The sequence below is a fragment of the Lichenostomus cassidix genome, chromosome 20, assembly GCF_008360975.1.
Source record: "Lichenostomus cassidix isolate B80296 chromosome 20, HeHo_3.0, whole genome shotgun sequence".
Classification (NCBI taxonomy): domain Eukaryota; kingdom Metazoa; phylum Chordata; class Aves; order Passeriformes; family Meliphagidae; genus Lichenostomus; species Lichenostomus cassidix.
In genome coordinates this window covers 287,933-312,342 of record NC_139500.1, presented here as the reverse complement: position 1 = coordinate 312,342, position 24,410 = coordinate 287,933, and the positions used below count along the sequence as shown (strand labels likewise).

Sequence of the window (24,410 nt, the reverse complement as noted above, 5' to 3'; positions counted from 1 at the left end):
TCTTTGCTAGATAGTAGGTGCTACTATTCAGCTTCTAATGAAAAGGCAGCTGAAGGGAAAGTATTGGAGAAGAGAAGATGGCAGCCTGACTGAATGGTTTGCTAAATGTACCACCCAGTGCATTGGCATGCCGGCAGTGTGGGTGATGCCTTTTCTTCACCAGGGACAAATCTTGTGCCTGGGTGGAGTAGTGAACAAAGTCATACCTAATCCTAACTGCAGCTCTGCAGCTATGAGGTACCTACATTTAAAAATAGTTGTTCCAATTTCCAGAGCACTGTCCTGGTGATAGGTCCCCAAGCTGCTTTAGTAATTGATTTTGTAATGCAGGGGGGAAAGCTGTGGCAGTACTGAGAAATGGGCAGGTTGCAGAAACAGATTTAGGATTGGAGAGGTGTGCTTCATGTTTCCTAGCAATGTAACACAGTTGACGTTAGATGAAGGAAGGTCAAATTTTATCAGTTTTTCATTTAATTACATCATAATACTTCGAACAAACTGTTTTGATCACAAAGCCCCTTCTAAAATTAAAATTTTAGTAATTCCTTTTAAGGTTTCCCATCTAATTGCACCTTCATAAAGGAAGAGCAAGTGTGTACCAAAGCTCCGTTTTTAGCTTTGCTCTAGAGTATGCATTGATTAGAAACACCAGCACCACCCTCCTGCCACAACCCAGAGCACTGGAGCCGTCAGCTGTGAATAGCTGGGAGTGGAGCCAGCCTTTTCTGCAGCCCGCAGTGCCCCGGCGGTACCAGCACAGCATCACCAACCTTCCAGTCCAGTCAGAGGCCAAGGCAAGGCTGGTGGGGTGGCAGTCTGCCTGCTGGAGCCCTTCAGTTCAGGGGCTGCAGCAAGCTTCACTCACTCAACTTCCCCTTTATGTTTAAAATATAATGGGCTAATTCTTCACTCTGTTTCACAGGAAGCTGGAGTCTAAGACTGTGTGTGATATGATTGTATTCCGTAAGAACTTGTGTGCAGAGGAGGAATGCCACAATTGAGAGGGAGGTTTTCTTCAGTCTGTCAGAATAAAACAAATGTATTTGAAGGGGAGCTATGAAACCTGGCTCTGGGCTGGCTTGGGGCAGTGAGACAGGCGGTATTTTTAGACGAGTCTAGCTCTTTGACCTGACAAAATGGCATAATTTTCCACTTGGGCGAGAGGAAATATGACTGGTTACCATTGAGCATTGTGTGCAGTGAAGAGTTTAGGTCTTTCTGGGCACCCCAAATGGGTGTATTTTTGAATAACCTAAATATTCTAGGTGTGTAAAGCAGGGCAGGAACCCTGACATGAGTAAGCCTTCTGAGGATGTTTCTGAGGTGCTCTGTGGCCAGAGGTTGGCTCCAGACCACTCTGCAGTGGGCTTTAGGGCTGTAGTGCTGTTTCTGAAAGAGAAGAAAGAAACCCAAGGCCCATGAATGACATTCTCTGCCTTCAGGAAGATTTCTGAATTTGTTAAAATTTTGGCATTATATTTCATAATTAATTAAGGATTTTCTCCTGCCTCTTTCTTCCCCAATAGTCTCTGCTTTCTACTTTATTGAAGTATGGGAAATCTGGTGGAAAAACTCTGAGCCCTTCCCAGTGGTGCATACTTTGAAACAGTGCAGACTGGTTAGGAAAACCAACTCAGATCAGCTACTGGACCTTCAGCCAAACTGTTGGTTCCTGCTCTGGGGTAGTAACAAAAATGTTCTTGTGAGGTTAATTTGCCTAATTTTTTTAAAACCAACATGTGAAAGATGCTCTTTCTTTTTTTTTTCCTTTTTTTTTGAGTGTAAATAATTGCAAATACATCAAGGCAGATTGTGCAAGTGCAGCTGTGCGTGCAACCCATCTGTGTGTGCAAGCGCAGTGAGCGAGTGAGGGTGAAGAACATGCAAAGAAAGTGGCAGCTCATAAGCTGTGAATATTCTAGCACATAGGTGATCTCCATAAGTAGTTCACCTCACTTCATGTCTGCCATAGCTCAGGATTATGGCAGATCTGTAACCTTTGTAAAAGGTGTCATTTAAAAACCTGTACAGTAGAGTCTATTTAACCTTCTGCTGCTTAGTAGTAGTAGTGGTACAGCTTCTACAGCTCAGACTACCTGAGCTGTTTGCAGAGAATGTGCTTGACACTCCCTGATGCGCATGACTTTTTTCTTTTTTTTAATCATCTTGGCTATCTAATAGTTTAGCTTCTCTTCAGGGGATAGATTAAAAAAAAAAATAAAATGTACCAATAAGCTTTGAGGCTTTAAAGCCAATTTGATACACAGGAAGCCTGAAATTAGGGCAATAAAAGATATTTCTGGTGCTATTTCCTCTCAGTAAACACCTCTGCCTATCAGGCAAGTCCCTGTTCAGCTGTTAGCTGATGAATTAATTTGCCTGTAGATCTCAGCCACAGCTACTATCTTTTTGCAGAGTTGCTCTCACTCACAGCTGTGGCTCTTTATTGTTTTAAGAGACTATCGAGAAAATATTCTTCATAGGTGAAATCGTCTACACAGGAATTTTAGCATAGTGTGCTCATCTGATGCTTAAGTTCTTCCTTCTCCAGATACTGATAATTTAAAATGTGTTTTTATAGAAATATTAGTATAGCAGACACTAACTGAGCAATGAGGGAATACTGGATTGCCAGTAACAGGTACAGTAATATGCTCTTTAGTAGTAGTACAATTGCTTCAGTATTGTTCCATTTTACAAGTGTAATATAGTAATGTCAAAGGAGCTGCTTCTGGTTTCCAATATTCTAACTTAGATTTCACAACTGAAAAACCTGAGTCAGGCCCAGTATTCTACATTGTATGCAGGCGTTTGTCCAGGACAGGAAGAGATTTTGGCAAACCAGACATGTGTATTTACTCAAAATCACTTCATCTGTCTTTAAAATCCAGCTGCCTCTTGGATGGATGTCAGTAGATGTTGGTTACCAGTGCACAACACTGCAGGCTATGACAGGACCAACAGAACTGAAGCAGGTTCACCCCATGCTGATGTGTCTCAATTCTCAGTTGGTGGTGAGCCAAAGCTGTGAACAGTCAGTGGAAGCCCTGCAGTCAGGTAGTTACAACATGCTTGAAGGGAAATGCTGAAAGATTTATATAGCCCTGTTCAGTCATTGTTATATTATTTTGAGATTATTTATTGCATTGTCTTTCAGACTTCAGTGCAGGTGAGAGCTGCAGTTGACATGTGGGATGACATCCCAACAACAGGATATTTGTTTCCTATAATCTGTGTAAAGCTTTAGCTTATAAACTGCATATCTGATAGAATGCAAAAGAACATGATCAAGATGACAAGGTTCAAACTAACAACTGAATAACATGAGCAAGGATGCACCTGCTCTTCAGACATGAACTTTAGTAAACATTAATTTTAATTTGTCAGACTATTTCAGCAGAGCTGTGTTCCCACAGGACCGCTAAAGACAATGGGGTTTTTTGGTATGGAGGCAAAGACTTCTAACAGCCACATTTAGTGGCAACACAAATTCTAATGATGATGAAAAAAACTAGAATTACACTTGCAAGTTCTTGTTCATATGTATGGCCCTTGTGCTGTAGTTACAAGGTGAAGATGCTAGTGATGATCAAATGTTGGAATTTATTTTTCATGTCACCTCTTAATTTGTCACTGTGAGCACATTTTCTTGGAAACAAGACATCTGCACTTGCAAGAAGTTTTAAAGAATTGATAGCGCAAGTGTAAAGCAATTTATTAATATTAACCCTGAAAACACTAGGCTCATCCAGATCCCTGGATCCTTGTTCTGAACCAGTCCTGATCGCTGATGAGTTTAACAAAATTGTCTCACTTGTCTCTTAAGGTGCAATGTGACATTCCCGTCAGCTGCTCAGGAAACAGGTTTTACAGGATTGTGCTTTAAATTGTTCCTTCTCCAGCAACACAGGGACCAATTGCCTCACTGATGTTTCTGTTCTCCTTTTCGTTTCCCTCAGGGGCAAGCACAGTTTGCCTGCCTTGCTGTTTAGTAAGAAGTTTCTTGCTATTTCTGAATGTTTGAGGAAGTATCTGCCTTAAACATGAATTTCGAGAAGGGGCATGAGCAAGCTGTCACTGCCTTGTCACTAGTGGTTGGCTTGTGTTACTTATGCTACATAGAAGATGGAAAAGTAATTTTCCCTAATGAAGTTAAGGTTACAAGTTGAGTTCAACGAGGTCCGTTTGAAAAGAAAGCATTTGAGAGAAATCCCAATTGTTTGGGATGCACACATGTGTTTCATGTGTGCAACTGTTTCATGTGACAACGACTCACAGTTAGCAGATTCTTTCACTAAAATATGCTCTGTGCTTTTGTGGTTTAGAGGTGCTGCAAAGACAATCAAAACAATGAGGTTTCATTGAAACAGGGGATTGTGAGGATCGTGAGTAGAAGAACAAAACACCTTCATACAAAAGGGGCCATTAACAAGTACTTATTTAATTAAATGAACTTTTATACCTAATTTTCATTCTAGATTTGTAATATGTTTCTATTAGTATTTTTTGGAAGAAACTTGTCCAACATGATGTGAAACAGAAAGGAAGCATTTCACTCTGCTCATTCTAATTTGTGATAGATTTGTTTGAATCCTGCAAGGCTTTGTGCTGTAAGACAAGTTATAGACTGTGCTTATGCATGAGGAGCATCAGCTGTGGCCAGCTGAGTCTGGAAGTAGCAGACCCCTAGGACAACAAGCCACAAATAAATGTAATTTTGATACCACAGCAGAAATTTAAACCAAAACAAGTCCTCTGTGGACTGTTTTCCTAATGCTGATTACATTAACATGGAAGATGGGACCTTTACAGTCTTTATGAGAAGCATGAAAATTTATCAGCCTGGTTTCCCATCTTGTTCCCTGCCTTGTGGCATGACCTGTTCTCATTCTGTATCCATGGGCTCTGCCAGTCCTTCTTTCCTCCTCTGCTGCCCAAGCAACCAGCTTGAGTTGCTCAGGCACCTGGCCTCGTGTGACCACAGTAGAGCACTGGGAGTGGCAGGGGAGCAAGGCAGTGTCTGGGGGGATAAGGAGGAAAGATCTCATGTTGTCAGCCATCTTCTTCTCTTTGCTTTTTGTGAAATCTTTATCCTTATAAGTCCTGACCAGGGTACAAGAAGAAGATAGAAGGAAGCAGAGCCTACTTTTGTTGCCTGTTCATCAGTTTCAGCTCTTCAACAGTGTCTTGGTGATCTGCAGTTGGTTGTTGTTTCAGTAATCCCTGGTAGTTTGAAAGAGGAAGAAACCAACAGCACAGCACAGTAGAGTGCTCTGCTATTGATTGTGATGGAGACATGATTGTGATCATCCTGCAGTGTCCTAGGAATGATTTTCAGAGTCCCCAGGTTACACTTTCAAGATCTCCCAAGAAAGCTGACCCCCATGCTTCCCCATATCCCTGGAGGATAGGAAACTCATTTCTACAGAGATTGAAAGTGTTGCAGATGAAAAGGGTTATACTGTGGGTCCCTGAAAGCTCCTTATGTAAAATGCCATGGACCAGACCCCTTGAATTTATATAGGAGTTGTGTAGAATGTGAAGAGGTTGGAGCAGCCAGAGAGAGAATTTGTCTCAGTAACTTTTTAGGTGCCCAGACAAGCCTTTACCCTTTCAACTACTTCCTCTTTAAAAACAAAATATTTTGGAATGTATATAAGATATAGGCATGGCAAGTTGTCTGATATTCATCCACCACCACCTTCTCTCTTTTGGCACCACTATTCTCATGTCCTGGTCCAAATAACTCTCTGATTTTCCAGGTAAATTAATAGGTCTAATGAAAGATCACAGCACTCCATATGCCCAACAGAGTTGCACACTACTTGTGTAATAGATCTTGGAGTCTGTATCACCAGGGGATTAAAGGGCTGGTGGTGGTACAGATGAGCTTAGACCCTAATAAAACAAGTAGCACAAAAAAAATCACTATAGAAGTTTGGGAAATACTGGCCTGAATGTCAGAATAACATCTTTGGGAAAAGAGTTGCTTTTTCCAAGCAGGAAGTGGTTTGGAAAGAAAGTTGTGTTGCCACGTGAACAGGACATGCAACATTACCTCTATGAGCTGCTGTTGATTAGCTTGTGGTTTTCATACTTTTTATTTGAATACCTATGTTGCAAAATATTCTTCTTACACCTCAGTAGGTATTGAAAAATGGGGAATAAACTTGTTCTGCATTCACTAAGTTTTGATAATTGCATTTTGGAGGAATTGCATTTTGGAAAGTAGACTATTAAACTTGTAGGACCAAAACTTCCTGTAACTGTCTTGTTTTATTATACTGGAGAGACTGCTGTCCATGCACCATTAAGGCAAATCAGAGGCTGTAGGAGATTGGAAAGACTATCTACGAAGTTGACTATCTTTTTCCCTCCCAGGTCTTTCATGCTTCCTCCTTCTCTGCTTCTATGTGGGTTTCTTTTTATTTTTTGATTGATTTCTCTCTCTCTTTTTCTCCCTTTCTCATGCTCTCATCAAGTGATCTTTTCAGACAAGCGGTACAGAAAAGCTATCTTTTAGATTAACGTGGTCTCCATTTTTTTATTGACTGGCCTGTAACAGCTAATGTGATTTGCACTTTGGTATACAGCTCTGTATTAGACCCATCATACTGGGACTGATGTGCAAGTAACTATGTCACCAGTGGAGCTGCTAAATGTGTACATTAATTGATCATTTCAGTTGGGTTTGTTGTCTCCAGACAGGTATGCAATTAAAGCAAGGAAGAATCACTGCCTGACTTACCATTTGAAAATGAGTGACTTTAGTATGATGAGCTGTCGCTGTTGAGCCGCTAGCAGAGAAAAGACCCCAGGTCTCAGCGTGGCAAGAAAGAGAGTTTATTATTTTGATTTCCATATATATATACTTTTCAGAGGTCGCCCAGATTGGTCAGCTAGAAACCTCCCCCTAGGCCTAATTGGCCAGGCCTGAGCTGTCCAAATCTTGAGACACTGTTTGAAACACATCCAGACTTTATCTTTGTTTACAAAACACAGCGGAATGTTCTCACGAGAAAGACCTGTGCTAGCCACAATGAGCCACCTAGCATAACTCAGATGCCTGGTTACTAATGCTCAGCTATCACACCCAACACTGAAGTGGGAGTGCAGCAGCTCTTCCTGCTGTCATCAGTCATCATGTTGAACATTTCATCTCAGACAGTTTCCTGACTGCTGCACTACAGTTCCTGACCAGATTATTGGCAGGGTGGACTGGCTGGTTCTTACAAAATGCCTCTTCTGCCACTGGCACATGTGTCCTGTTCTGTTGACGCAGGAATCTATTCTTCAGACTTCTTAGTCCACACAAACTCCTCCTGTTGTCCACATCTAGCTGGAATCTAGTGAAGATCTTCCTATTTAACGATACAAGAGGAGCAATGTAGTTACAGTCCTTGAAATTTGTTCAAAAGCAGGTTGAAAATCCAGGGCTAAAAACAAATGCAAGATCTCTGTGCGTCATTAATTAATGTCCTTTTTACTGGCGCCTGTCCCGTGAGGTGTGGATGGCTGATGAGTGACAGGAGAGCCATGCCTAAGCTGGAACAAAGATGTGCCCCTTTTAGAGCTGAAAGTCAGGCAGAGAACATGTTCAGTGTCTTCCAAGCAAAACACCACAGGTAAAGGCGTTCCATAAGCTGTAAGTTTGGTTCAGTGACATTGCTTCTTAACAGGTTGTATGCTGATGCTGATCCCAGCAGGCAACAGGGAAAAAGCAAAAGCTGAGTATGCACCAGCTGGCATGGGCATTGCTCAGGAAGCAATGCCCATTATAAAGGCTTTTTATTATCAAGCTGTAACAAAGCTGCTTTGTGCCCTAAATACAAAGACATGACCCACTTCCCCTCACTGTCTCAGGTGGCTAAGAGAAGTTCCTTTCATCCTTGTTCACTGCACTTCCCAGGGCTCACTCCTTTGTGCGGGAGGCAAGTTAGAAACCACTGACAGGAACAGAGAGGAAAGCTCTTGGCCCTTCTTTGCACAGGTCATGTAGTTTATCACAGCAGATTCTGTCCTCACTGGCTTCCTTTCAGTCTCTCCTGCAGGAATTTCTGTCTCTGCTGATGCCTGTGGATAGGCAAATTCTCTGCTCTCAGTTCAGGAGTGCCTTTTAGCCAATAGTTGCTAAACCAGTGGAGTCTTGAGGCAGAAATCCCATGCAGTGTTCTTTGCTTAACGCTTCCCACTGAATCAAATAGGTCATGGATATGTTCACTACAAATGCAAATTGGTCCTCCCAACTTCCAGTAGCCAGTTACACTTCTCAGGCTGATAGTCACATCACTCGCCATTTGTATCTGGCCTGGAGCTTTTTATTGATTTGGCTGTTAAAGCCAGAGTTGTGCAGAGCTGAGGGAAGGGGAAACCTGACCTAAGTGAAAAGTTCCAGCGTTGCTTCATCTGTTTTTAACCAACTAAAATAAAGTCAACAGGATAATGTATCAACGGCACTGTGATTTCCGTTTCCCTTCGCTGCGTATTGAGGCTGTTGAACTTGTCCCTAACCCCAGCTCATGGCTCCAGCAGTGTGACTGTCCCTTTGTTGTTCTTCACAATCCCTTGCTGATGTACGTCTTGCTGTGGGTTGGGCATGCTACTCTGGGGTCAGAACAGCTGCATCCTAGAGGCACAGGAAACCTTCGAAGAAGCTAATGCATTCTGCTGTGGTCTACTGGTAGTAACATAATTAAAGCTAAAAGCTTCAACAAAGGGAATACATTTATTGTCTTGCGAAGCCCAACAGCATTGCAGGAAATGTCTTTGGTAGTGCCTCCATATTGCCCTGACATCTGTGGTGGAGAGTTCGTAAATGTTTACATTTTTTCAGTCTTAAAGGCAATCAGCCACTCTATGTTGATGGGAACCTAGAAGAAAGAAAAGAGTGAAATCAAACTATTTGAACGTAAATCTTTTTTCATCTCTGCAGGCATTTCTTCACCGGATCCGACAGAATGCAGTGGACAAAGCTGAGAAGTACATAACAGAGGAGAATGTGAAGGTATTTCTTCTGTCTTCCTTGTTTTCTTGGTAGGGAAAGTGATATGCAATGAAAGGCTAGGTTCAGGGATATAAATATAAAATATCCTCTTGTCATATTGATGCTTATTATTGAGCTGGTTCCCTAAGGAAGAGAGCTCATGTTGACAGGTTATCTGTCAATTTGTTTGCCCATTCTTATAGCTGTCATCTTCCAGGGATTTTTCATCTCACTGGCTAATTTTAGTAAAATTTGACAACAGTGTAGTGTTGTCAGAGATACTAACTTTTGGCAAGATTTGTGAAATGCTGAGTAGAGTACAGAGGGGCCATTTCAATGTATTTGAGAGAAAAGGCAGGGAATCCACAGCCCTTGTTTATTTTGTTTGACAGTATTCAGTTAGCCAATTTGCATCTGCTGTTTTCTAATAGAAAATTGATAAGGCTTATGAGAAGGAGGCGGGAATATTCCTCGTGTTCTTGTGGAAAGGAATTTGAGTTCTTGCGGCAGGTCTGTGTATTGTGAGACCCTTGCGTGAGGAGGTTCCTGAATGAATTTTACACCGGAGAGGGTTAAGGGACATTGAGAACTGTGAGGCTTCTCTAGTGCCTGTCGTCACAGGGGTGCATGTTGTTTATTAACGTCATAAATACACAAAACACTTTCTTGGAGTAATTTGGCTTAAAAACCTCACCTTGTACCTATATGCACGTGAAACCAAAGCCCTCTTTGTTCATGTGCGCAAGTGAAAGCCATTGATGAGTGGGACAGGGTGCAGTTTGTTTGCCACTGGATGGGGATTTACTGCACTTGTGTTTGGTCCTGGAGCTCCTGAATCAGCTTTCAGGATTGAAAGCTTTCAATGAGAGAACTTCTCTTCAGTAATAAAATGCTTATGCCTGTTTCTGGTGAAACAGAATCACAAGGCAGTTTTCCTGTGTCCATAGTTTCCAGGGTCAATATTATCTCCTCCTTCTCCTCTCCATCTCCTGCTATACCAAATAATTTAATTGTCTTTCCTGCAGTTGAAAGATACTTGTTTGTTCCAGTTTAGATCATCCACCACTACACTAGTTTTTTATTTCCTGCTCCTTTCTCCCTCCTTGCTGGTAGAGACAGGAAAAGCAAGGTGGTGTTGGGACTTTTGATAATCTGCCTGCTGATATTATGTGTCTTGAGTCACCAGAGAGCTGTGAGATGGCTGATGGTAGAAGAGACTATAAAAGTGGTTTGGCAGTTTATGTAAGGAGAAGCCTGTCTTTACTCTCTTTTTTCATGTGGCAGAAATGTCTAGAGGAAAATATAGGCTATTCTGGCAGTTACCTCTGAACAAAAGGAGAAAGTGCTTTCTAAGATAAGTTGGGTTATTGCTCCCAGTATTATTTTGCAGATTTCTCCTACAGCTGGTACTAAGCACCAGAGATTTCAGTAATCTTCGGCCACTGTAGCCCCCTCCAGAAAGGCCACATTGAGTCCTGTGCTAGGCCCAGATTTTACGAGTGCTCCAGTGACTCACAGCTGCAGCAACATCATAAAAATTTTGTTTTAGATTATTCACTGCTTCATGTGGGAATAACTCTCCTGATGTGTTAATATTATGCATGCTCACAGCAGGCACTGCTGTCACTTCACTGATACAGCAGTTTGAAGGCAGTACAACTTGAGGGTGTGCACAAGGGTGGTAACTGCATTTGATACAGGAGGATGTGCAGTCAAGGTCTGTCTGCTGCCTTGATTTTCAAGTGACTCTTACCTGCAAATTCTGCTGCAAGTAGAGCTTTACTGATTGCCTCAGAATTAGAATCTTGCACAGATATTCCTTAGATCAAAAACCAGCCCAGAAGACTGCTCCTGAAGGATAAAATCATCCCTGACAGATGTTTTCCTCTTGGTTGTTAATCTCCTTTTGGCGCAGCTTCTGGCAAAGCAATGCAGGCAGGGGCTACCACGTCATCACATCACTTTGAGCCTCATGACAGAGCACTCGCACACTCTGCTTGAATTAGCACAGGAAGTTTTTTGGAAACAATCAAAGGATCCTAGCTCCCTGGCCTTTTCTTTGGGTTTAGAGCCAATTGGTGCAAATTCAGTGTGTTGGAATCTTTCAGCTTAATGAGAGCTAGGAAGGAGCTCTGAGACATAAGTGGGCATTAATGATGATGCACACCACCCTATCTCAGAATTCCTGAAGGGGGTGGGAAGCAGTGACAAGGAAGATGCAACAGGCTCTGCTCTGCACATGCGACCAGCTTGAAGGAGTTTGAGAGAAACTCTGCCCATCCTTGTGAATAAGAGAAGGTATAGAGTTGAACTTGGGTACCTACAGAGAGGAAGACCTTAAATTCCTCATCTTGTCTACCCCTGCTGAATGAGAGAGGAACTTGTTTAAAGCCAGGAATTGAGGTTTCATTGCTATCTTTAATGATTAGACTTAATTTACAGATTATTGTTTCTTTGAATTGCTGCCCTATCACCAGCCACCAGGCTGAATCAGTGCCACATCTGGTGAATAAATTCCACTGCATAAAGTTGAAGAGTTTAGTGTTGCAGTAGGGCATTTTGGGAAGTGTTTGGAGATACTGGGCTCGATCACTTCCCACACCAAATGCCAGGAAGATGAAGGCTGGTTCTGTCAGACTGCACATTTTAGGGTCATCCACTCACTGAGTCAGACCTGGGAGGCTTCTTCCAATGTGAAAGCTCATTTGACTGCACTGCAGATCTCTTTGCAAGTGTCATAGTTAAGCAAAGTGATAGAAACATAGTCTGCAACCTGTATGTCACTGCAGACTCTAGGATTTAGTCTGCCCAGGTAGACTTCCCTCCAGTGGCTGCTGGTACTGATGGCTGTCACCTCACATCAGGATTTCTTCCCCTCTCTAGGTAGCATTCCATCTCCTACATGTGGATTCACACTTTCTTCTCACGTTTTGTATGAAAATGACTAAGACTTAAAATGTGTTTATAGCGTCTTGCACCCTGGCAGTTTATTTCCCTTAGCGCATGTATATTGTAATCACAGGGATCATTTAACTGTCACCATTACCTTTTAATACAGGGTTGAATGAGGGGCCTCTTCCCTCTACATGTGCCTTTTGGAGTCACTGAGGTCAGTGACTGGGAACTCTAAACACTGCTCCTGAGGTTTGTGAGAATTGTACACTATTCTATACTCAGGTCAGAGAAAGGCTGGATTCCATACGGCAGAGACTTTGTCTCCTATTTACAGGTACACCTTTGTGTATGATACCTTTGAGTCCCTTTCTTCTAGAAAGGGATTTCTAATGCATGGGAAGGAAAGGCAAACTACTCCCTGCTTCTGTCTCCTGCAAAGTGACTTTGGTCCTTGTGGTTCCATTTACCTGGCTGTTCTCAGTGGAAATATTCTCAAGACTTAAAGGAGGTTGCTTGCATTTATCATGCTCAGGAGTCTGCAAAGATAACCTTAATTTACAGCAGGTACTAAAGTAGCAATAAAGATTTTCATAGGAGGCTAGGAAAGGTGGAAATACAGTGTAATTCATTCTTTACAAATCCCTGTCTGACCTTGGATCCTATCATGGTAAGTCTAAAGCTCCACAGTAATTTGGCGTTACTACTTAGCAAAAAACTCTGAGATATATTAAAAACTAGCAATGTTTTTCTCCTTATATTTCAGATCTTATTTTCTAACATTGAAGACATTCTTGGTGTTCACAAGGAGTTCCTGGCTGCCCTGGAATTTTGTTTGCAACCAGAACCCCAGTCTCAGCATGAACTGGGAAATGTTTTCTTAAAATTTGTAAGTACAATGACTTAATGCTATCTGAAAATATAGTTTCCTTTCATAAGCTCTCCTGCCCCTTAGCAAGCCCTAATCTCTAAGGCTTGTAGCAACACTGTGACAATGTGTGTCTTACATAAAAGTTGTAGGTAGGGTGGGAAAAAACTTGTGAATGAGGTTAGAACAATGGACACCACATTAAACTGAGCTAAACAACAATGTATTTTTAGAAACTCTTCCTTTTCCCATTGAATTATTTTCCTTTTTTTCCTCATCCATCTCATCACATTTTGTTGCTGAGAATTTGTCTGCTTTTGTTCCAAAAGTTTCAAAAAACCAGCACATTTTCGAGTGCCTCAGAAATAGTACTCCTGAAGGTGCTTCCATGGTGTTGAAAGCAGAGGTTTAAGTGGTGTCCCATATTCTACTGCCACGAGAAGCCCTTGCTTGCTGGAGGGGAAGCAGCTGCTTGCTGCCAGCGCTGCGAGCCTGACAGGGCTGAGGAGCTTTTCTCACAGCACGTTGTTGGCATTTTACCCAGGGAAACCATGGGGAACATTTTTTTGGTCTTTCATTTTGGGCAAGGTTCTCTTGTTGCAGTGTGCTTAGAAGTGCTGGAACACCCTCAGTACTGCCTTTTCATTATCATCAAATCACAGCTCCTGTGGGGAGCTTGCAGTGAGGAAGTGACATAAGTCCCCTGAGTCTTCAATGTATCGGTATATTGGCTGTTGTGATCACCTGACAAGGTCATTCTTAGTCCTTATTATGAATCCAGTACTTGTCAGCAGCCAAATGTTAGCACAGGTGCTTTTCTTTAGAAACTCAGTGTTAAAAATACTTATAAATTGGTTGAATAGCTTGAGACTTCTTGAAGCACTGTTTTTTCCAGACAGTGCATTTTTTTAGTGGAGCATGTTTTCTGTAAGTTTCTGTGTATCGAATATCCTTGTACCGATCCCCAGATTCACCATGTAGAGTTCCATCAGACTGCAGTGCTTGGGTGCTCTTTATGAGATCTGTGTAGCCTTGATTTGCTCTAGTCTACATAGGCCTGACTCCTCTCATCTGTCTTGGCCTAGAAGAGCCTTCCTTGGCAATGGTGCACCAGTCTTCAGAAACAGAACATTGCTTTTATAGAGTCATGGAATCATTAAGGTTGGAAAATACCTTTAAGACCATTAAGTCCTGCATTAACCTGGGTCCACCACCATGTTCACCATTAAACCATGTGCTCAAGTGCCACACTGACACCTTTTTTTAAAAGATCAAGGGATGGTAGTTGTTATGATATTCTGATATTCTTCCAAGGACCTCTAGTTCAGAAGGGTTCAACTCTTGAGTAACACCTAAAACAAGCAAGCAGATTTTGCAATAATTAAAAAATAAATACTGCACATGGTCTTTTTGAAGTATTATGAGAGATGACAAAATGTGCTTGATGTGATACCCAGGTGTGAAAAACTGTTTTCCTTCAAAAGACAGACATTGTCTGCCCTAGTGTAGCCCATTTGATCAGGTGATGAGAAGTTCATTGTCTGATGGTAGGTGCTAGAGTTTATTCTGGAGCTGCAGTTCAGTGTGACTGTAACAGATGGTAAAGAACATACTTAAATATTAATCCAAAATCCAATCTACAGCCTTAAACAAAACAGCATGTAGGACATGTCTAACATCAGAGAGGGCACATGCACTGACTGTGGAGTGACCACACGTCGTGAGCCCGGGCTCACTTTTGCAGGGCAGGAAATGGTGTGACTGTGTGGAGCAGAAGGGCAAAGAATTGTCAGATCCTTTGTTTCTGATAGTGCCATATTGCTAGAGGTTTGGGGATGTAACTAGAAACTTGTTTGAGGGAAGCATGTGTTATGCTCATTTTTTGGACCAGTGTTTCATGAATGATCAGTTTTACTACCTCAGTCATCAGGGATATTGTTTTGTTGAGAATTAGGTCTTCTGTTTAGGTTTTTCATGTTGACAAAATTGGTTTCAGCCTGCTTTGAAACAAGAAAATGCCATTCCTTGCAAGAAATGTCCAAATAAAATGTTGCGGTGTTCCAAATTGCTTTTTTCTAGTCAAAACTGTTTTCAAATTTGCACTAATTTGTGGGCAGTATTAATGGATCCAAAATAACATACTTTGGAGCATAAACTATTGGCTAAAGACTTATTTTAACCAAACTGAGAATAGTACAGACTTCTGTCACCAAAACAGAAGGTCTAGCTGTGTATCCAGCAGATTTGCTGAGTAAGAAAGTGCCATTTTTATTTGGTCACATCTCTGACCATAATTGCACTTTAACCTAGAGTAACTGCAGGTTCAGAATTCCTGGGCTAACATCTGTAATTATGTAACTGATGATTTCCTCACCAGGCTGTGGGAGAGCCCAGGACTGAATATCACCCAGAGAGGAAATGAAACACTTCAGACATGGAGCAATTTAAAGCATAGTTCTCATATTTGTGGGTCGCCGGCCTGGGGTACAGCTGGGAAAGACTTGGGGAAAGTGCTCTGGTGTGTTTATAATTATTGTACTGTCTTGAGCTTTAGCAAAGGGATTTTGTCATGATCTAAATATAACGTCCCAAACTCCAGGCACTCAAGGCTGCAGTCAGAAACCTGAACAGTGACATTTTGTGTGCACCAATGTAACAGATGATCTTGTGTTATGGCTGCTGTTTTTAGTTTCAAGCATGGTGCTTTGTGTGCATCCAGGGAGTTGAGGAGAGGTGAGAGGAGAAAATGTGGGAAAAATTTTTTTATCTGTCTTACTCTGTAACTCTCCTGTTTTAATGGTTGACAACAATCCTATTGCCTTTTTTTCTATTGTGCTGTGGACCCAGCCCTGCCTTTTCCTGCATCTGGTGGTCAGAAGCTTTTGTTCCTTTGTTGCTTCCCAGTATTGCACCCCAGTAGCAACATGAACAGCTGACGATGAAGGGTAAAAGTCTTGAACATCTGCATTCCAGCTCTTTACGCCATACCCTTTGTGGCTGTTGTTTTATTTGCTTTGTACCATTGTTCTTGTGTTTGGACATACATCTATTTATTCTCAGTTTTTTCTTTTGAAGTACAAGAAGGGCAAAAAATCAGATTAGTGATAAACCCAACCCAAAAGCATTTTACAGACTCTGAACATGTATATCTACCATTGCGCATCTGACCAGAATGTCAAATTCCCCTAAACTAATACAAACACAATTTCTTTTCCATGTGACAATAGCAAAGGGAATACCCAGTGACTGCAGATGTATTCCCATGGATTCATGCTGGTGGACTCCTTTAGTTGGCAGTAGTTTTTTGCTTGGATTGCTGTGAGCTTTCTTAAAAGTATCTAGATGCTGCAGATATCTTTAGCTAACACAGGAAGCTCTAAGAGTGCTACGAGTCCAATCAAAACTCAAAAAAATTAACTTCTAGTTTCTGGGGAGATGAAAAGGTTCAGATAGAATGTTTTCAGACCAGAATCCTGCTGTGAATGCAACAGCAAACTCTGGAGGGCCTTGGTTGCATGGCTCGGTGCCCTGAGATGGTGGTGCTGGAAAGCCTTGCAGATTACGTGATGGAGTGCCACACTAATGCTTTGAGATTACTTTTGATATGCGAACTAGTTTGTCTGGGTGTCTCTACATGGCACTGCATTATGGCATATAAACCAACCTGAACCAGGAAATAAAGTGAGAAGCACTCAAAAATGGTGGTTTTTTTGGCTTTTGAATAATTCATTTTGCCTAAAGCCTAGGACAATCTCATGACCCCCATTTTATTCTGGTGAACACAATACTGGAGTCTCTGAACATAGCTGCTGAATGTTCAGCCCTTCACACCAGCTTCTGAGAGGATCAACTTACCTCTTGCCTCATCTGCTTGGGCATGGAAATAGGTGTTCCTCCTTCTTTTGTGAATCATTCCAGTGTTTCCAGATGTCTGGTGTTTACAGTGGGTTCAGCATCGCTGATCATTTTAGATATAAGGAGTTGCACTGTCTTTGAATCTGGACATCAGTAGAGCAGAATTTGCTGACTCTGATGCCAGCTGACCTTTATTTCTTAATAGGTGATTTCATTCCATCATGTGCTGGTGGGTGTGGCATGTCCCAGTGTTACTACCTCAATCTAGTTGTGAAGCTACCTTTCCCTTCCTTTAACATCTGTAATATGGTGGTTATTTTGCGTGTATTTGATAAAATTTTTCCAGTTACAGAAACTATTATGGGCAGCTGTTAAGTTTTGTCTGCGGCTTGTTTCAGAACACAAAGTAAACCAGTCAACCTACTGGAGCTTGGCTCCTACCCCTGAAGGGCAGGGGTTTCCCAGCTGACTGCTTTGTGTTACAGTTCCCCTCCATATCTCAGAGCTTCTCTCAGGCCTTGGTTCTTCCCAGCCACCTGTGTTTCTTCCTCCTGCAGGAGTGGTCAGCCCCCTTGCTCCTGGTTTTATTTTGCTCCTCGCTTCTTTCATGGAATATCCTGACACACATGCAAGTATTCCCAAGATAGCAAAATCCCTCCTTTCAGCAAAGAATATCTGTGACCTCAGTGAAGTATTAAGAGGAGAAGTGCTGCAAGTCTCAGTGCTCAGAAAAGCCTCTGTTAACTTACAACAGAATAAGTCAGGAATTAGTGGAACACCATATACATTATTCACATCAGAGGAGTGTCATACACTTAATGAAAACTCCAATGCTAATCCCACTTGGAGTGCACCTCTGTAAAGAATTTGGTAACAGACTGTGGCAAAATAATCTCTCTAGTGGTGTCTGAGTCAATAAGTTACTTTGTTTTTCCTTGCAGAAAGACAAATTCTTTGTGTATGAGGAGTACTGTAGCAACCACGAGAAAGCACTCAGACTGCTGATGGAATTGAACAAGATCCCAACAGTGAGAGCATTCCTTCTGGTAAGCACCTTCTCTAGCACTCTTGACTGAATGATCTGACTTTGCCCTGTGCTCATAATTACTCTCTGGTATCCCAGGAATGCTGGGCATTTTGCAGGTATTACCCATTCCAGGTATGGAGCACTCAGGGTGGAGGGGTACTGAAATCACTGATGAGTTGAGGAAGATTTTTTTTTTTCTTTTAAGAAGCAACAGAAGAAATGAGCACAGATGATGAAAGGAGTAATGCAGTAAGTCAGCAGCAAGACTGAGGCTAGTTCCCATTGGATTTGATTCTCTGGTCAGTTCTCTGACCAACTCACCATCTGCATGCTCACCAGAAAAACGTGGCCTGCTTCTGACACCCTTTTCCCTATGAGTCCGGTTGTGGGCAAGAAATGTAGTCTGGATTAATTGTTTTGAGTGCATCATTGCTGCTTATATCCAAAGTAACCCAACTCCCATCCAGTGAGGGACTGTGGCCATACAGCCTTCAAACACCCCTTACAGACTGGGCTGAGAGAAGAAACAATCAGTTGGCAGTGCCTTCTACCCAGCATTCTTTATTTTTCTTTCCTTTCTTGGTTGTTTCTCCTCCTCACTTTCACCCCAATTCTGCTTGATTTTTGAATGTCTTGTTTTCTTGGCCATGGATGCATGGCATTTTTAACAGGGTTGGCACATAGGTGAGGAAATAATTTGGCACGTTAGTTTTTTTCCTAGCAAATTCTATGAAATGAAAGAAAGGCTGTCTTTCTTGCAAAGGACCCACTTTTCTTTCTGTTCTTCTTTCTGCTTTTCTTTTTTTGCTTTCTCTGGAAGGTCTGTTGTTTCCCAATGTAGTACAGCAAAAGAAAACTTCTGCATAAACATCAGTCTCAAGCAGGGCCAGGGCATTCCTTTAGCCACAAGATACAGGCCTGAGAGGGAGTCTGCCCTCATGATGTTGGGTAGGCAGTGTCTCTTTGTCATGTCTGAGTTTTAATGAACTTTATTAAACCATTACTTTGAATTACTAAGTGACCTTTTCCTTGATCATGAGCTTTTTTGGGTGCTTCTGGTCAGGGAAACTAGTGAGAAAGAGGAGGGAAGGTGCATATCAACAGCATCCTTCCCAACATTCAGAATGCTCTCCATTTCCACTGGATTGACAAAGTCTCCTGTTTGTGTTAGATACAGCAGCTGGCAAACTGATTACAAGGCACATCAAAGATGTCGCATTGTCTGCTGTGGCTTGCTGCAGCACCTGAATCCAAGAGACTATTAAAACTGCAGTAAATATGGGAAGAGAGCCTGTACTGATGTGTCTACTTAGCTGTGGCTGCTGTAATTTCTTCCAGACCCCCCTTCCTTTCTCCACTGCCTCCTAAACCAGTGCTATAATGCTACTATGCAGAGAAGGCAGCGTTAAAATACAAAGCTTTGCTTGTGAGGATAGATTTCGCCTGATTGCCCCCTCACAGCTGCTGAAACGAAGAATGTGGGAATGTGTTTGAAAAATCAGTAGATGTTAAAGGGCAATTTTGAGCCCAAAGCAAGAGAGAGGGCTGAAAGAAGAGATGGGAAGGACTGAATCATTTGAAACGGGGAAACTGGACAGGGAGCATTGTGAGCTGGGTAGGCAATGCCACAGATCTAGAATAGCCTGGGGATGGCTTATTTTACAGACAATTGTCTGTAAAAATACCAGTTAAGGCTAATGAGATTTTATGTATGTCTGTGAACATTCCTTGAAGAGAATTGTTGAACTACAGCCAAAAGCCCCACTAAATTTCAGAGTATGTCTGAGCCACAGTGACTATTTCGCAGGGGAAAATGTTACTGGTGATGCCCCAAAGAAGGGACTTCTTGTCTGAACTGCATTTAAAGTTCGACTTCTGTGTGGACAGGACAGGTTTGCAACTGGAGTGACTTTTGGAGCAAAGTCCATATTCATGGTTGAATATAATTTATCTGAAATAGATTTGAAGTCCACCTGAATCTGCTATGTGTCTCCGGTAGCATCCAATAGTAGAATCTTCTGGGAAATGTATAAAAATCTTACAGTAGGTTGGCATTGATTTGTCACACAGATTTCGGATTATTGTAACAAATTAAGGACAGATCAAGGACTGTAAGGGCTTTCCCCCTCACCTCCCCAATGCCAGACCTTATTCTTACACTCCCCTTCTATAGCAATTCTGAGAAATGAATTTCCATAATCTGTTGAAAAGTTCCATGTGTGCTGGTTAGCCAGCCAGTGTGCCCAGGTTGTTTGTCCAGCTGTGTTCAGGCATAATGTTTTGCCAGAGAATTGGTGGATGTTATGCAGATGACTCATTTGTTTCAATTCCAATTCAATTCAGACATAATGATTGGACTGCATTTAATTACATGATTACTAGTTAGTAGGCTTTATTTTAGCCTTCAAGAGTTTTCTAGACCAACAGTATACAACTTTATGTAGTAAACAAAGACAACTGGTCATATTTGGTGTGGTGGTAGATTGAATTATTTCAGGTAATAATCCATCTAGGTTTGCTGTTTGCCATCATATTGTTAGCATGTTTTTTGAGTCATCAGCTATATAATATTTCTCTGAGAAGATACCTTTCTGCACAGCCATTGTTATGCACAGCAATTTCTCTTCTCCTTATGCCTGCAGAACTTTGCAGGCTTGATGGCTGTATGCCAGTGGTGAATGAAGTGCCATTTCTTGTACCTTAGGTGTAGTAAAGTGCTTTCTGACCATAAGGCATGTTTTAGAAATACAAAATTATGTCAAAAATAATTTGAAAGCTTTGTGTCTGAGGTAACATTTGTTTTCATTTTTGATTATAGGGTTGCATGCTTTTGGGAGGCAGAAAGACAACAGACATTCCACTAGAGGGTTACCTGCTGACTCCAATTCAGAGGATTTGCAAATACCCTCTTCTGCTCAAGGTAAACCAAATAAAGTATTTCTTCAGATGGTTGTTTTATTCTTGGAATGATTCTGCATTTTTTTAGCCCTGACTTTTGTTGCCACTATTGCTTTCCTGATTTACACTTCTGAAAGTTGGATGTTCTCTGAAGAAAATGGCTTTTTATGGGTACAGGCAAAAAGCTGCATGATGCTGGCAGGCTGCTAAGTCCTGTAATGGTCTGGGTAGAACAGACAGGGTGACTTACTGACTAACCAAAGCCTTTTGACTTCAGTGCTCTTCAGATGTTTATTAAGGCTTGTGCAGGCTGTTGTAGCCACTTCCTGTAAAGCTGTGTTCAGCTAGAATTGTGCCAGTATTCTGAAGGACTGGATGTCTCTGGGGACTCTGAAGTGGATATGTTTTTCATTGCAGGGTCTCTAGTGTGATGGTGTTCAGGTCAGCAATGATCAAAATCCTGTATCTTCTGACAGCTGTTTGGCAGCTCATTTGAAAACTCTTCAGTTGTCTCAGCTGAGTTCCCAGTGGGCGCATAGGTGTCATTACAGAAATGACTACAGTATGTGGCACTGATTGGGCCCCTTGGTAGTATTCTTACCATGGAAGATAAGGCACAGAAGACCTAAAAAGGGCTGGCTTGCCTCATCCTTTCAGGCCAGGGCTCGGTCACCTGCCTGGGGGGGACAAGGGGAGGAAAAGGAGAAAGCAGTTTCTGGGAGAGCCTGCATCACCCAATGGCCTTGTAGATATTCTGTGGCTTACAGCCATCAATCTTGAGTGATATCAATCTCTTCCTCAGCCAGAGTAACACTGTGTTTACTGAAAGAAAATTATTACAAAAAAATACAAAGAGTTTCCCCTCGTATTTTGAAAGAGAGGTCTCTTTCTGAGTTCTGGAAGAAAGTAAGAATTCTGTGATGATCTGATGCTCTTAGTTCCAGGCTGACCACATAAATCAACCATGTCATGGACAGCTGTTGCAGTGCTGTGTCCATCCCTTCAGCACCATTAAGGGGTTTCGTAGGTACGAGCTGGCTAACTTGATACTCATCTGCTGTTCCACTCAAAACTGTTTCATCTTACAAATGTTTAAATGGTTTATTTCCATCCAGTTGCAGCTTATAGAGCCAAATTTTCAAAATATGTCTTTTCTACAGGTGGCATCATGTTGCCTTTACAGCTGGGCACAAACCCACCTCACAGCACAGTCATGCGCTTTCCTCATGAACTGAGCTGCTGGGACCCATGTGCATACAGCCAGTTTATCAGTCAGTCTATCCATGACTCCACTTACAGTTTGAACAAACAAAAGCAGTCTAGATACAGCAGGAGAAGCTAATGTGTGGGACTGCTACAAATATTTAATCCACAGCATTAATAATAGTCCAGATGGGGCTTGGAAGCTTTTAGATCAGGAAAGCATATAGATGGCTCCAGCTCTGATCTGTCTTCAGAGAGGACTGGTTAGGTAGAGATAATTGAAAACCTAATGATGCCTCAGTTTAGGCGGTGTTTATTTGGGGTTATTGTGGAGAGAATTTGGTGCCTGTTTAATCTGTGGATCTGCGTGACAAGCAACATCCGTGTGCGCAGAAAGGGAGGTTCTGTGGCATCTGATACAGTAATCAGGCCAGGGGATGTGAGGGCTTCAAAATGCGCATTCCTGACCAAAGATTTAGATAGTGTTTGTTTTCTTGTTTTCACTCTATTGTGTGTTTCAGGACTGTTACTTAGCTGTGTTCAAGACTGAAGATGAGAGTTGGATTTGCTTTGTTACAGAGATCCCTTTTCTATTTTCCAAGAAACGTCAACCAGAGAAAATAGTGGCTGGGTTCTTAATTTTGATCTCTACATTTATACTGTTACTAAAGGTGAAGTGTTAATCTCAAGCAGATTTTCTGTCACAGTTACCCTTTGTATGAAGAGAATCATTATTGGTATAGATTCTGAAGACCAGGTTCCTTTATCCATTTATTCCATGCTGGAGACATTTTAGTCCAGCATAGAGTGGTCAGTATCTGGGATACCTTGCGGTGATTTAGTTTAGAGTGGTCAGTATCTTGTATACCTTGCTGTGATTCTTTAAAAATGATCTTTAACCAATTTTGTCCCAAAATTTTCTGGACCTTTTGGATCAAATAAAAAGATCACTGTTGGTACTTCACATTTCTTATCTTTTGCTCTGTGTTCTTGATAAACTGGGAGCAGCTCTGAAGTCAATGTGGTTTCTTGTGCCCGGTCTGGTCCTGCAATGTGGGGACCAGCAGTCATCTCTTGAGCACATCTCCTGAGCCACACACGGCTGTCTTAGAGAACTTCCTACATTCCTTCTGCACCTTAATGCTTCTGCTTTTTCTCTTCTTAGCACTACTGTGTTGTTAAATCACTCATTGCTAATTAGGCCTGCCTAACTTGCCAAGTTTTTTGGGAAACATGATTATGAGTGCTGGGATTCTATCAGTTTGGATAAACTGTAGACCTTTTTATATACTGACAGTAGCTTGACTGGCAAATTGAAATTTCTGTGCTGTTTTAAAAGCTCTTCAAAATATTAGAATGACAAAAGCAGCCAATACTATAAAATCCTCTGAAATTTCAGGGCTTTTAATCTAATCCTACAAAGGTGCTGGCTCCAGAAACACGCCAAAAAGAAACTTGTAGCTTTGCTTACAAGGTAGTAGCATAATTGATGCAATGACATTTTGGTATTTTTCACTTTAAATTTTCCCATTCCTCAGCACCATTCTAGGGCCAGTCTTTCAGGAAGTGTGAGGTTCTTTGGAGGAACTACAAAAGAGTACGAAAAAAAATTCTAAGCCATAATTCAAATCTTTTGGTGTTAAATGGCAGATGAAGTCATTGGGCTCTGGGGATCAAATATTGGTGGAAATTAACTGGTGTTTCCCACACTCCTTGACATGTATGGCTGCATATGTCAAAACTCCTGTGGACCAAACATCCTTTCTTTGAAAGCCGAAGCCAAGACCACCAAGGTGAAAACTGAAACAGTGTTTCTTGCCTTCAAGCCACAGTGGTAAAAATTAATTTGCCCTCCCTGTGCCTACACTTGGCTCTGGGGCAGCTCACCCAGACCCACGTATACCTGTTGAACAAGTGGCCTTGCAGGGAGGAGCCGTGACTGAGTGTCTCATGATGCTGCATTCCGTTTTTCTATGAATTTCTTTCTGAATCTATATTAAAAAAATCTGCTGATAAAAATCACACGGTGTTCACTAGTTAAACTTCCTGGACAGAAAATAAAAGTTTTAAGAAAAAGCAAAGAGGAATTAGGTTTTCTTAGGCACTAAATCTGCCTCAGTCAGTGAGATAACACCATAACTAGAAGTTGTGCAGCTCAGAAAATATCAGTGACCATTATAAAGCATGGTTGATTCTGATTTTCAAAGGTAGTTTATTCATAGCAAATAAGCTGTGTCCCGTTCAAGACTTGATAGTTGCTAGCATGAAATTAACAGAGTGGACACAAATATCTCAGACATGAGAACAGTTAAGGGAAAACAGTGGCAGATTCTGTTTGTGCTGACCAGGAAAACGGAGCTCTCCAAGCTGGGAAGAAAAAAGATTTAAAAATAGCACAACCCTCAAATTAAATGTTTGCTCTTCCTTTGCTACTGAACATCAGTTATTGCTCCTGAAATAGGTCTTTTGTATTCATGGGGATTGGATCCTACTTGATCTAATTCCCAGGGCAAACAGATACTATTGTATTCCAACTGATGAGAAAAGTCATAGACCAGAGCTAGCCTACTTTCCGCTTTTACTTTGTTCTTAGCAAAAGTTTGTGACCATCCAGATTTTCTGGTAACTTTGATATGACCTTGTCTAATATAAGTATTTAGTGTAGCTGAGTAGGTGAGTTTGAT

At 41.7% G+C, this 24,410-nt stretch overlaps 1 protein-coding gene across 3 annotated transcripts in view; it reads left to right on the top strand.

Moving 5' to 3' along the window:
- The window catches only part of PREX1 (phosphatidylinositol-3,4,5-trisphosphate dependent Rac exchange factor 1), a 118,319-nt gene that overhangs the window by 40,234 nt on the left and 53,675 nt on the right, over nucleotides 1-24,410 (top strand). For all 3 annotated transcript variants that reach the window (XM_085079380.1, XM_085079379.1, XM_085079378.1), the window contains exons 2-5: nucleotides 8,933-9,004; nucleotides 12,642-12,764; nucleotides 17,540-17,644; nucleotides 20,444-20,545. In XM_085079380.1, the coding sequence (XP_084935506.1) occupies nucleotides 8,933-9,004; nucleotides 12,642-12,764; nucleotides 17,540-17,644; nucleotides 20,444-20,545 (402 nt within the window). The remainder of the gene's footprint in view (nucleotides 1-8,932; nucleotides 9,005-12,641; nucleotides 12,765-17,539; nucleotides 17,645-20,443; nucleotides 20,546-24,410) is intronic.